At 36.8% G+C, this 14,151-nt stretch overlaps 3 protein-coding genes across 3 annotated transcripts; 2 read left to right on the plus strand and 1 right to left on the minus strand.

The window, feature by feature from the left end:
* Nucleotides 1–1,249: 1,249 nt before the first annotated feature.
* On the plus strand, nucleotides 1,250–5,801 carry LOC103331403 (histone-binding protein MSI1). The gene is made up of 6 exons (XM_008234024.2): nucleotides 1,250–1,793; nucleotides 2,487–2,813; nucleotides 3,111–3,263; nucleotides 4,127–4,251; nucleotides 4,355–4,450; nucleotides 5,343–5,801. Exons 1-6 carry the CDS (start codon nucleotides 1,449–1,451, stop codon nucleotides 5,563–5,565), a joined length of 1,269 nt encoding a protein of 422 aa, XP_008232246.1. The 5' UTR covers nucleotides 1,250–1,448; the 3' UTR covers nucleotides 5,566–5,801.
* A 952-nt stretch (nucleotides 5,802–6,753) lies between these two features.
* Nucleotides 6,754–7,493, plus strand: LOC103331430 (putative germin-like protein 9-2). Its single transcript, XM_008234053.2, has one exon. The coding sequence runs from the start codon at nucleotides 6,782–6,784 to the stop codon at nucleotides 7,397–7,399; it is 618 nt and encodes a 205-aa protein (XP_008232275.2). The 5' UTR covers nucleotides 6,754–6,781; the 3' UTR covers nucleotides 7,400–7,493.
* Nucleotides 7,494–8,886: 1,393 nt separating this feature from the next.
* On the minus strand, nucleotides 8,887–9,978 carry LOC103331431 (uncharacterized). The gene has a single exon (XM_008234054.3). The coding sequence runs from the start codon at nucleotides 9,976–9,978 to the stop codon at nucleotides 8,887–8,889; it is 1,092 nt and encodes a 363-aa protein (XP_008232276.2).
* Between the last annotated feature and the right edge of the window lie 4,173 nt (nucleotides 9,979–14,151).

Consider the following 14,151-nt stretch of genomic DNA (forward strand, 5'->3'; position numbering starts at 1 on the left):
TTAATTGTCATCCAACAAAAAGTTGTGATCTTTATTGTTTCAACATGTGTGTAAAAATGTGTGGCAAGGAATTGTGTTTTCTTCTCGAGATTTTAGTGTTGAAGCTGAACTGAAGCAGAATTTTTTTGGAAGACTTTCCCAGGCCATGTTTGATAGGGAGGATTAGCTTGGACTAAGCTTGGACCAGTAAAATGCTTAGATTTCAGGTGCAAGGAAGAATGTGGGTGTTGTCTTCTAACTTGAAGGATTAAGGTGGACTATTCATATGAGATTGATGTCTAAAACTTATCCCCACTAATCCCCTTGAAAATGGTGGGATTAGTAGAGATAAGTTTTAGGTATATGAACCTCTTATGAATAGTCCATCCTAATCCTCCAAGTTAGAAAACAACACTCATACTATTCCTTGATTGCCACATGAAACTCCCTATATTTTACTAGTCCAATCTATTCTCCCCTATCAAACATGGCCAGTGTACCTGAAAATAGGTCAGCTGAATGCCACTCTCGAAAATGAGAGGCAAAATCAATCATTCTTAAAACTGGGTTCTAATGGAAAGCCACCGGCCGAAAATTGCTCGGAGTTGGATCCATCAATAAATTCGTCAATGAAATACAATGAACCCAATGGTAAAAAAATCCAGGGATTCAAGCACAGAACCTCAGGTGTTATATTCTTAATGTTAGAAGAGATCTCAAATTTGTATTTCTTATTTTCGTTGATAAAAAAACCAAAAAACAGAAAACAAAAAACAAAAAACAAAAAAAGTCTAAAAGTCGCAGTTTTTGACAAAAAAAATATTAATATAAGATAAATCAAGTGTCTTCTTTTCAACTCTCCCACATACATAGGCTACATGAGTGTTACAGGTCTCTAAATTTTATGAGTGAAAAGAGTTTGGTGTTTCTTTCTGATATTATTGCGCCAAAGAATAGTGCATCAAAATTACTGTTTTTTATAATATAAAAAAATTCATCATCATGCGTATGTGCACGTGATATTTATTGCACACAATTTGCCCTAAAATATAATGGTGTGTAACCCGCGTGTGAATGTGAAATTATAAAAAGGGAGACCAAATTTGTGGATCAAAGTAACAGGACCAAAGAGTGCTACGCGAGACTATTTGAGGAGCACAACAATTATCCTGAGAAATTACAGTCCCACAAAAAAAACTTGAGAAATTATAGTAAATAAAAAATTACTAAATTACTATAACCATCAGCGTAAGACTTCAGAGACTGAAGACCCGCCAGCAAAGCCCAACATCTCTCTCAAAAGTTCCAAATACTCACAAACTCTCTCTCTCTCTCTTTCTTTCTCACTCTCTTCTCAAACCCTCTATTTAGGGTTTGTTTCGGCCAAATTCCCGCCAATAACCCCCGACTTCAGATTCAACAATTCTCGAAAAAAATCCGAGAATCTCTGGGAAAGTGGAAGAAAGAGCATGGGAAAAGACGAGGAAGAAATGAGGGGAGAGATTGAGGAGAGGCTGATAAACGAGGAGTACAAGATATGGAAAAAGAACACACCTTTCTTGTACGATCTGGTTATAACCCATGCCCTAGAATGGCCTTCGCTTACAGTCGAGTGGCTTCCGGACCGAGAAGAGCCTCCAGGGAAGGACTATTCGGTGCAGAAGATGATTCTGGGGACCCATACCTCCGAGAACGAGCCTAATTACCTTATGCTTGCTCAGGTACAGCTGCCATTGGAGGACGCAGAGAACGATGCTCGCCATTATGATGATGATCGAGCTGAGGTTGGCGGTTTTGGTTGCGCCAATGGCAAGGTAAGGCTTGATTTTGTGGTCTTAAGTTGTTCATTTTTCGGATAGGGTTTAAGAATTTCATATTAAGGAATATAAGCAGTTCATACTGATGTGCTAAAGATTTCGAATTTGGGTATTTTGGAATGCTGGCCTGTTTGGTTGTAAAGATAGTGCTGGAAAATACAAGAAATTTTGAATTTTATTTATTTTTTATACATTTTTATCAATTTATAAGAAATAAGAAGTACTGGCACGTCAATCACATTGTAGAAACTTGAAAGAAAGTGGGAATTTTTTTTTATTTTATTTTTTTATTGTTGGTCATTCTAAAAATTTGATTTATAACAAAACATGTTCTATGATAAGCACATAGCTTGAATTGAAGAAAGAATGAAATAAAAGGGATATTTGGTGTCTCCAATATGGAGAAAACACACCAGCTTTTTCAATTGTGTCCCAAGTTGACCCGATGAGGGAGGAATGCACTTACTTGAAGTAGAAAGTACTAACAGCTACCTAGAATCACTGAAACTAACAACAATAATGTAATGAAGCAATTGGTTTATGCTCTGGTTTGGATTCATGAGCTGCATCGCTGACAGTATGGCACTTTAATAACTGCAGTAAAACACTGTCCCTTGGCGTATGCTGTAGTTGTTTCTATCGTTCTATGTCTAAACGGGCTCAAGTATATGGTCTTAAATTTTCTTGCAGGTGCAAATAATCCAGCAAATAAATCATGATGGAGAGGTTAATCGGGCTCGTTATATGCCTCAGAATCCATTTATTATTGCCACAAAGACAGTCAATGCTGAAGTTTTTGTGTTCGATTATAGCAAACACCCATCTAAGCCTCCTTTAGATGGTGCATGCAGTCCTGACTTGAGGCTGAGGGGCCACAGCACTGAAGGATATGGTTTATCATGGAGTAAGTTCAAGCAGGGTCATTTACTCAGTGGTTCTGATGATGCTCAGATATGCCTGTGGGACATTAACGCAACTCCCAAGAACAAAACCCTTGAGGCTATGCAAATATTTAAGGTATGCCTCTACATCTATGTTGCACATAGTGTTCATTTAGAGAAATGAATCTTATCTGAGCATGTGTAACATTTAATATCGATTATTGTGTACAGCTGTTCCTTTTAGCTTTAGGTAAAGAAAAGGCTAGAATTTCACATGAACCAAAGGAAGGCTATCATTAAAATGGACGGCTTCAGTGTTCTGATTTGGATGCAATAAGATAGCTCTTTCTAGAAAAATACTTATATACATTTGCCACTTCTCTGCATCTTATATGTAAAAGTTTACCATTGTTTGAAATGCTTGCTGGATTAGGTTCATGAAGGTGTGGTAGAAGACGTAGCATGGCATTTGAGGCATGAATACTTATTTGGTTCTGTTGGTGATGATCAATACCTTCTTATATGGGATCTCCGGACTCCATCTGTTACCAAGCCTGTCCAATCTGTAGTTGCTCATCAAAGTGAAGTGAGTGATGTTAATATTCTCTCATTGCTATAGAGAATTGATGTTTCTGCATTCCAGATTTATATGTCAATCTTGGTACTTTCATGTTTGTTCATGTCTTAGTTCTGTTCTAACATTTGAACTTATACATTTTGAATACTGTCATATTGGTGCCTTTAGCTATTTTTTTTAATCAACCAGTCGAAGTGTTTTAACCAGTGGAGTTTAGTTGTCCAAGTGATTTTCCTAAATACATGTATACTAGGAAATAATGAGTGATCATTGTAATTCAAAATTGTTTTCATTGTCATGGTTCTGATGTAAGGTTAGTACTTATCTGAAGCCTATTTCAAACAAAGAAATAATCTGGTAAAATATTAAAAAGCCTGATGAAAATCTGGAGATATATTTGGAAGCCTGGGAAGGACTGAGACGACAATAATTATTCATGAAAGCTAGGATGTGAGCTTTTATCTATGAGTACTGAGAAACTAAAAGGGAAATTGTATTGGTGACATTTTGATAATACTAGATAACTTGCCCAATTTGTTGCAGTGGATTTAGGTTCTGGGCCACCTAATAGAAATAAGAGCATGCAATGGATTTTTGAGATAGTTAACATATTCTTTTATGCTGTGGTTAGATGTGAATACCTCTGCGGGCCAATGCCTCCTCTGTGGTTCTCTTGCATCTAGACTTTAGGGCTCACAACCTTTGTGTAAATTAATATATCCTTTACATTTTTGAATTTTCAAGAGTTTATAAGGTTTATAGTTTTCTTTATCTGACTGGAAGTAACGAATGGGTTGTTTCTTTACGTGATATTATATCCTTGACAATTTTGGACAATTTTGAAGTAGTTTGTCCGTGTGATGTTATGTTAGGTTAACTGTTTGGCTTTCAATCCCTTCAATGAATGGGTTGTTGCAACTGGATCCACTGACAAAACTGTTAAGCTGTTTGATCTACGCAAAATCAATACTGCTCTCCACACCTTTGATTGCCATAAGTAAGGATCCTTCCTTGGAACTGATAAATTTGGATGTCTAAAATTATCTTTGATATAATCAACCTATAGATCTGATCTCAAATTTTTATTGTGGTGTATTCAGAGAGGAGGTTTTCCAAGTCGGTTGGAATCCGAAAAATGAAACTATCTTAGCTTCTTGTTGTCTTGGCAGGCGACTCATGGTGTGGGATCTTAGCAGGTATTCCTTAAATAACCGATTATCAGCTTTTGTTTTTAATTTATAGGGAGAGGTGATCTTCACTCGAACTTGTGGTATTCTAACATAAAGCAATACATTAAGTGCTGTTTCATGCAAGCATTTAGGTTATGGCTCTAGAATTTAGTGGTTTAGTTGGGAAACCAGTCAGTAAGAACTGGGATAGATGTGGGCCAACTAAATCAAACCTATTACATGTTACAAGATGAGATATGTCTGCATGAGGAAAATAAGAATCATTAACCCTAACTAGGGGAGCCTAAGGCATTATACTGAAGAATGGGCCTTAGGCATCAGAGCGCACAGAGGGCATCTTCCTCTTAATGTTTGAAGTGCCAAGTATATAGCCTGAATGTTCTTGTTGAGCAGGCACACAGCCAAGCTCGTCCAAGCTTGTTGGTTATTCTTGGACCTAGGAATGAACCAAAGAGAGTAAACAAACTAAAGTATTAAGCCCACAAAACAAAATCCCAGAGCCAATGAAGCCAATGGAGGCCTCACATTAGAAGACTGAGGTATCCTTGGCCATGTAGTAAAAAATGTACCTATCTTGGTCAATACCATTATGCCTCTCCTCCCGCTCATTTGTTATTCGTGGTCACCACCATGCTACAAAGCCTTAGTTACTATCCTAGCTTAAATATGAGGAAGACCAGTGTACTTGTTTGTGTCTTTGCTGCGCATCTCTATTAATTCTTTCTGTTTTTCCACTAAAGAAAGAATTTTCAAACATGGGTTGGATAAGCATCCACACCTGTATAATTATGATGTCCTTTAAGTTTTAAAAAAAAATTATCATTCTCTGTTATATTATATTTGCATTGCATATAAAATAAATCTTGACCTAAGTGTTATAACTTTGGTTCTGTTACAGAATCGACGAAGAGCAGACACCAGAGGATGCTGAAGATGGTCCACCGGAGTTGCTTTTTATTCATGGAGGTCACACCAGTAAAATATCTGATTTTTCGTGGAACCCATGTGAAGATTGGGTTGTTGCTAGTGTTGCTGAAGATAACATACTCCAAATCTGGCAGATGGCCGAGAACATTTACCATGACGAAGATGATTTACCCGAAGAGCCGGCAAAGCCTTAGTATAATTTCCAATACTTAGCAAAATGTAGTCAGGTAAAGCTAATTAGAGAAGGGGAAATGTAGGGCTTTATTTATGTATGTTTTTCTGTAACTTTCTTCTTTTCTCCCCTCTTCACCATTGCTTGTGAGATTTTGTGTTTTATTTTGCTGAGTTAGATCAGTGATGTATTGACCCATGCATAGTAATTATATTCAGTACTTTGGCATGGAAAGTAACTTTCCAAGGCAACTCTCAACTATTTTTTGGTCATAAGCTGAAAGCTCATAAAACACAACGTTTGCATGCTGATCGGTGGTTTTTTCCAGGAAGCAGTACTTCTCTAGTATAAGAAAACACTAATTTCAATTGAAGCTTTAAAAAATTGATTATTTGAAAGCATTTGGCAGCATTTTTTTAATACATTCGATATTGGGGAAGGGGGAAATCAAACTTAGGGCCTCAGATGTGGTGTGGTAAAGAGCTACAAGTTCCTAAACACTCTTAGGACATGTCTGAGGCTATTGTTTGAACTAGCTTTGTTCAGTTTTGTTTTGATAAGAAGCAGTGCACGTCAGAGGAGTGCCTTCATGAAGAAGCAAAGGGGCTTCTAGATTAAGTGGTTGAGAGCATTTATCTCTAGACTAAGAGTTAGTTGGTGCCTTTATCTCTGATTACGGGTTCTAAGGCATTTGTGAAAGGCTGCAATAGAATATATACCCAAATATTGTTGCTCTTGAATCAAATCAAAACAATACTTATATCCATCACCGCCAAAACTAGCATATTCTATTATATGTATGTTACATGTATGGGTTCCTAATCTTTGCATGCAGGGGAGAGAGAGAGACAGGAAGCGACAGAGAGCTGAACTGGAGAGATTTACAAGATCTCATCTCATTTTCCATACGTCCAAGAACTTAAGATAGCTGCCTATGTGTAGCTTCCATGTCAGATTATGCCTCTCAATCCATGCATCCTCAGAAGTTCCGTCTCTTTGATCTAAGTTTGATGTTGTAATTAAGCTGCCTACAACTCCAAGAGGCAATATCTCTGCCGGCTTGTGCCTTTTCAATGAGGCCAACCAAAAGAGAACAGGGAAATGACATAGAAAATTTCAACACTAAAACATCAACAGAACCTGCTCATTAAGGAAAGCATATAAATACCATTACCATAACAGCAAATTAGAGATATCAACCAGAAACAAACTGAAATCTACAACGGGCTGCTGCTGCTATGAGATTGGTTCAATCACTTATCATATTAGTACTTGCCCTGGCAATGTCAACCTCCATAAGGGCACTAGCAAGTGATCCTGATATCATTTCTGACTTCATAGTCTCCCAGAATTTCAACGGCACGATTGATGGATCCTTTTTCACATTCACTGGCTTTCGTGGCATTTTCGATCAAGCTCCCAAAACATTTAAGGGGTCAAAAGCAAGCCTGGTTGAGTTCCCTGCCCTGAATGGTCAGAGTGTGTCATATGCAGTGCTTCAATTTCCTCCAAACACACTCTTCCCACCTCACACCCGCCCGGATGCAACTGGACTTTTGTTCCTTGTTGATGGTTCCTTGGAAGTAGGGCTAATCGACACGAAAAACAACCTATACACTCAAAAGCTTCAAACTGGAGATCTGTTTATTTTTCCCAAGGGATTAGTTCATTATCAGTGTAATTCAGACCCTCAAAGACCAGCCACAGCCATTGCAGCATTCGGAAGTTCAAGTGCTAGAGCAGTTACCGTGCTGCCGGCTGTTTTCACCACTGGCATTGACGACGTGATCCTTGCCAAATCATTCAACACTGATGTTGGCACCATTGAGAAGATCAAGGCTGGCCTCACTCACTAGCTCCTAATGACAAAGGCTTCAATAGTTTTCTTACTGTGATTAATTTTTGTTTCGTTTATTTATTTATTTATTTTTTGTATCATCCTGTTGTTTATTCGGCTTGGTACTCTTTTAATAAAACACTTTTGTTCAATCCAAGATCGCAGAATAGCCTTGGATTTTGGAAGCCTGATATTACTTCAAGAAATTAAAGCTTAAAATTGCACTAAACGCTCTATTTATTTATCCCAAATCAGCAGAACCTGCAGTTTGTACTAACCAGAGAGAACCGGTTAACTAATCAATTACGACAAGTTGGATTGGATTGGATTGGACTTTGCAGTTTTTTCTTGTGATAAAACTAGGGCCCTTAATTGCGAGTGTTAAAAAAAAGGCCTTTATCTTGTGATGACTAAATTCTGTTAGTTATCCTAATTCACAAAAGCCTACCCTAGACTATCTTATACTAATTGATAGAATTATGTTCGTTAGATAACTCGTTTGGTGGCCTAGAGTTTGGATTGGATTGAAGTCCAGTCTAAGCTAGTCTTTATGAGTTCCACTTTTTAGGTGAGACTTGTTAAGCACAATATGTTGGATTGTTGTCTAATTTAATAAGTCTAGTTCCAGCACGCCAAACAACGCCATAACTCTTGTCCATTTTAATTAAAATAGTCCAGTCCAGTCCTAGCACACCAAACAATGACCATAACTCTTGTTTATTTTAATTGAAATAGTCCAGTCCAGTCCTGCCCTCCAAACGTTAATGATAATCTTAACCCAAGACATATCATATTGTATGGGATTGGAAAATTCACAATTAATTTGCATTGGATTAGATGCAGATTGGCTAAGTATGAACACATTTTGAATGGATTAACACCCCCACTTGTACTTCAAATTTGAAGAAAAATCACGAACTTGCTCTTTTTTTTTGAAAGTTTCCAATTAATGAATAGGGGGCCATCTGTCTTTGTATATATAGTTTAGTGCAATTAGATTTGCTAACATTTTTAAATTTCTTTTTCGCATGAAATTCCACCATCATATCTTATTAGTGGACTTTGTTCTTTCTTGATGTTGAATCAGTCAGTCTCATTGTTCTTGAATTAATTCCACCATCATATCATATTCCAGCAAGTTGTTGAAAAGTCCTAACCATGCATGGTTTGCTGCTTGAGCAAACAGAAATTCCAGATGATGTGTTAGCTTCCAGAAAATTGCTTTTTTATTTTATGAAAAATGTGCTTGGAATTATTAAATAACAACCACATAAATAAATTGATTAGTAGAAATAGAAGGAAAAAAAAATAAAAATAAAAATCAAAGACCTCCACATAAATGTCTTAGCCAAAAAAAAAAAAAAAAAGGAATTTTCCCATTGAAACTGTGTAGTTAGATAACGATACACCAGAACATGAAACAAGGAGGAGTAAACTCAACCCTCAAAAGTCATAAAAAATTTTAAAACTCCACAGCAATAATTGGTGAATCATCAATGTAATTCGCTAACCCATCTTGTTGTTCATGACCAGATATTGGTTGATATCTTCGTACTGATCTTCTTTGACTTGAGAAGTATGCACTTGAAGTTGATGAGATGAAAGACTGGGCGGCATCATCTGATGCATGTAGGGCACTGCAGGCTGCATGAGACGGGCATAGTAGTGGCTCATGGATGAGGAGCTTAGAGGACCAATATTATTATTCGTCATCATCATATTCATATTCATTTGATCACTGTAATTACAGTGATACCCCTCCAATGGTGATTGACTGCTGGAATCCCCTGCCCTGTACTGAAGAGTACTATAGTTATAGTTGCCCTCCATCAACATCCACATTGCCATCGAACTCGGATTAGGAGCCATAAGATTATTCAAATGTTGATCCGAATTATCAAATGGAAGCGTTTGATCAGAAGGCTGATGATGATCAAATGATGAGACTGCAAATGGCTGGAGCATATCCACCGTATTATTGTTCAAAGAGCTCGTGGGGTTTTGGTCCTCTTCATGATAATGATCCTGCATGTAAGAATTACAAGGCTCCTTTTGGCTTGATGATTCACCCATGTTAGGGTTTCCACCCATCCATTCTTTTTTCGTTACAAGTACTCGTTGAGCAGCTCCGTTCCTCTTATTAAGTAATGTTCTCTTGCCAGACTCAAGCTTAGCATCTAACTTATCCAGAAGTGCCTCGAGTTGATTCTCGGAGAAACTTTCGATGCGTTCGTCCCATGTTGGGTACTTTGCCTCATACATCTCCTTACGGGCTCTGTAAATATCAGCATAGACCTTGTTCTTTCGGTCCATCAACATGTCCGACAAATCGAAGGTTTTCTTGGCCGGTTTGCTCATGGTGCTGGCTTTGTACTTGTTGATTATACGATCGACTTGTTCCGAATTTTGGGGCCAAGTTTGGAGTTCTGGAGGCCGATCAGTCAGCTTTGGGCCGTAAATGATGATGCACACATCCACTTCGCAAAGAGTTGAAAACTCATAAGCCTTCTTCATCATTCCCTTGCTTCTCTTTTGAAACGTTGTTTTTCGAGATCTCTCGTTCGCAATGAGTTCCATCTTCAGCCTTCCGCGACCCATATTCGTCTGCTCTTTGTTTAAAGATAATTTGGGATCAGTACAAAGAGTTATATGTATATGTGCATAATAGGCTTCTCAGTTTTGATGGTTTTGTAAATGATGATGCAGAGCAGAAGAAGAATACGCAATATGAACTTAAGATATGAATAAAGTACAGACAAGTAGGGAACACCCATTTAAAGAGTGATTTAATTTTAAATGTGCAAGCAAAGCAAAAGAGGCATAGCAATGAAATTATATAAACGGTTAAAGTAAGGAGAAGAGAATAGTAAGATTGGTACCTTAAGTTTTAATGGCTTCTAAGAAAGAGCTTTTGCCGTTTGGAGGAAAGAAGATGGCTTCTTAATCTTCCTTTCTGTGAGATATTGTTTCTTTGACCTATATAGGAACTCACAAGTATTGGCCTGCCGTTTACTTCAGAATCTAATTGAGATGTTAAAAGATCAATCACAATTCATGATCTTTTTGGTTAAGGTAAATTGGCCTGCCGTTTACTTGATCAAAATCTCATATTGATGTTGAAAGATCAATCATAATTCCTTATCTTTTTTGTTAAGGTAAACAAAAATAATTTTTACTTGCCATAAATTGAAGACCCGAATCAATTAGTCATTACTACATTTCAATTTCTCGTTTAGGGTTCTTAAGAGATAGGCGCTTACCAGAAGTCTGAACTCGTATCAAGAAGTCTGAACTTGTATTAGTTTTTTCACATCAATAATATTCTATCGCTTATTAATCTATATATATAAAGCAAAAGGCAGAGAATGGTAAAACATTCAAAATACTAGAAAATGCCCTTGGTTAATTCAAACATTAAGAATTAAAATTATTAATTAAATGAGGATAATATGGTAAATTCACATTTTTCATATTAAAAAAAGAGGCGCTTATATTACTTAAACCCACCTATTTTTCAACCATTATAAAAAAATAAAATAAAATAAAAAAAACTCAAATTTGAATGTATTTAATAGTTGTCCTAATATTAGAAAATATTTACAATATATGCCATCTTCAATTCATACTTGTCAACACACGTTAATAGCATTTCCATTAAAAATCCCTACTTTTTAGCATTTATATTTAATCCCTATTATTTGGGCACCTATTCATTAATTAAAATCAATCAACACACACTAACATGCAAACAATTATAATTACACCTAAACCCTAAATTTTTCAACCATTAGATTGTATAGCTAATTATTCACCTATAGTTCCTTTTAGAGAAAAAAAAAACAAAGGATTTAACATGTTATTATGTACCTAGATTTTGCAAGTTCAACAATTTCCCTTTGGAGGCATGTGTTACGTCAGAAAATGTAGGTAATTTAATGAACCTAAAACAAAGGGATCAAGAACTATAGAGAGAGAGAGAGAGAGAGAGAGAGAGAGAGAGAGAGAGAGAGAGAGAGAGAGAGAGAGAGAGAGAGAGAGAGAGAGAGAGCAAGAACGCGTCCCTTTGAACAAATTAATTTTAAACCATAACAATTAATAAATTTGAAAATATTGATATAAATAAAGAATAATGCTACTCTTACCACATTTGTATACCACATTCTCATACCACATTATGTGGCAGATGAGGTGGACAACATATCAATTAAAATTAATTTAAAGTTTTCTTATCTTTTATGATTTATTGACACTTTTTAATTGATGTGATTGTCCACTTCATCTGCCACATAAGGTGGTATGAAAATGTGGGATATAAATGTGGTAAGTGTAGCATTACTCATAAATAAAAGGAACTATCTAACCGATATTAATTTGAAAGTTAAATTGGAAAAAATTCAACCACTACCACCAACGAGTTTATCTCAAAACATATATCATTAAGTTTTATTTATTTTTCTAAAGGAAAAAGCAGGAAACCTACGCTTTATTGCCAAATTCTCTTCAAATATGCCCAGCTGCCCGCATGCATATTGTATGGATTAAATCTCCATCCTAATGATTTGCAGACAAAAGGAAACAAGCCCAAATGAGAGAAAAAGCAACACAAACCATACGTGGTTGAAAGTTTCCACTAAGCAATAACTAAACAAATAATGTTACCTTTTTCTTTGGGGACTTTAATTCACAACCCAAATTTGTGGAAACCACTTGTCTAACAAAAATTTCCTCCAAAATTCCAGTTTTATCCCTCTTGTTGAAGCTTCCCCCCCTTATCTCCATGGATTGACATGAACGTTTGAAGAACATGATGAAGGGTAATTTTCCCACTAAATAAGGGTTGAAGATGTTTTCTTTTATACTGTTTATACCATATTTGACCAAGCAACTAGAAATAACTCTAAGTAAGGCAAAGAGTCTCTCATTACAAAAAGTGAGGACTCCCCCTCACCTATAAAAGGAGATCACTCTCCACTTAGAAAGGGATCCCTGAGGCTAGGCTTGATCTTTAGTCACAGGCTTCTCCCTTCTTCCCTTCATCCATCATACTTCATCACTAAGTTGGACTCAAGCTTGTCGGTCCATTTTTTAGGATCAACAATTTGGCGTCGTCTGTTAGAATCGACACAAAAGGCTTCTGTTGTTCTCCCATTCTTCAATGCCCTTCGGCACCCCTACAATCAGCATCACCTAACTTACAGTTCAACAGCTCAGCAGTAGCTTGAGAGTTAAGCTATATCCCTAATCATAGTCCATAAATGGGTGGATAGAGCCCCATGTAGAGCTCCAGTGAAATATTTCGGACTCTTAAGGTATCTTTTCACAATGTAGGCTATATATTTGGGGATATATATATATACACACACACAAGATCACACGCACAATCTCCTTCTATTGAGGGGTCTCTCAAATAATTTATTTGAAGGACACCCTTTAAGGTCCTCTACAAAAAAAATCTCAACGATCCAAACCATCTATTTTTCACATCTTCATTCAGAGATCATCCTTACAAAAAATCATGCAAATTGAAAATCATTAAGACATCTAATAATTGAGACAAACAAAATCAATGAATACGGTGCTTCAAAAAAGTACTTACATTTCAAATATTTAATTGAGTGGTCAAATGATATCTGATTCAAGTGATTTTTTTGTAGAGATGATCTTTGAATGAATGTTACTTGCAAATTTTTATTGTTGTTAACTTATTTTGTTTTAATGCATATTTATGTTATGTTAGTTTTATTTATTTATTATTATGAACATTTCTACTAAAAGAATAGAAATTTGGACAATATTCCAAAAACAATATTTTAGCTAGAGCTAGGCATCTGTACCAGATATATCGAAATCGTACCAATACCGTGTCACATCGCACGCTTCATTTGGCTACGGGCTTAATACGGTATCATACCGCACTATATCACCCTTATATGACACGGAGCGGTATCGTATATTACACACTGCTTGCCACCGTACCATACCGAATAGTAAAAACACAAATATTATGTGAATTTTTCATTGTCGACTCGATCTCTCACACCCATACAGACTTTCTCGAAGTCTCCTCCCACTCCCAACCAACTCTCTATCTATCTATCTCTCTCTCTCTCTCTCTCTCTCTCTCTCAAACTCTCGATCTTTCTCAGTCGCCCTCAATCGATCGAACCAGGCCAAACCAAACCCTTCTTCTCATCTGGATCTCTGTCTTTGTCTCACTCTCTCACCTGGATCTCTGTCTCTGTCTCACTCTCGATCTCTGTCTCACTCAATCTCTTGAATTCGATCTCTGTCTCACTTGATTAAATCAATCTCGAAGCCTTAAACTTTCGACTTGATCTCTCTCTGTGTCAGTCTCTCTCTCTCTCTCTCTCTGAAGCCCCAAATCGACAAACTGTCGATCTCTTGATCTCTCTGTCTTTGAAGCCGCAAATTGACGAATTGTTGAACTCTCTCTCTGTCTGGAAAGCCCCAAATCGACGAAGCCTCCCTATCGCTCTTTGTGTATGGAACTGGAAACCCTAAATCGAAGACTCAAATCAAATTGGTTGTTTATGTCTGGTACCGAAAATGGTACTATTTCATACCAGTATGATCTGGTATCACAAAACTGAACCCCACCACCGTATCGCCCTGATCGTTATAATTTCCAGATCTGAGACCAAAATCACATTGCCACCATACCGTACCAAACCGTGCCCAGCCCTAATTTTATCTACCTATGACTTTTGTAAGTTATGATGATAGCTGAATATTGGTTCGATTCATTATGGG

The sequence above is a fragment of the Prunus mume genome, linkage group LG5 (genome assembly GCF_029339155.1).
Source record: "Prunus mume cultivar Tortuosa linkage group LG5, ASM2933915v1, whole genome shotgun sequence".
Lineage (NCBI taxonomy): Eukaryota > Viridiplantae > Streptophyta > Magnoliopsida > Rosales > Rosaceae > Prunus > Prunus mume.

Excerpts from the sequence above, each read along its gene's own strand:
- LOC103331430 (XM_008234053.2), top strand. The coding sequence starts at position 6,782 with ATGAGATTGGTTCAATCACTTATCATATTAGTACTTGCCCTGGCAATG.
- LOC103331403 (XM_008234024.2), top strand. The coding sequence starts at position 1,449 with ATGGGAAAAGACGAGGAAGAAATGAGGGGAGAGATTGAGGAGAGGCTG. Across the intron at positions 2,814-3,110 it reads AGGCTATGCAAATATTTAAG|GTTCATGAAGGTGTGGTAGA; the intron begins GTATGCCTCTAC and ends TTGCTGGATTAG. Across the intron at positions 4,451-5,342 it reads ATGGTGTGGGATCTTAGCAG|AATCGACGAAGAGCAGACAC; the intron begins GTATTCCTTAAA and ends GTTCTGTTACAG.
- LOC103331431 (XM_008234054.3), bottom strand. The coding sequence starts at position 9,978 with ATGGGTCGCGGAAGGCTGAAGATGGAACTCATTGCGAACGAGAGATCT.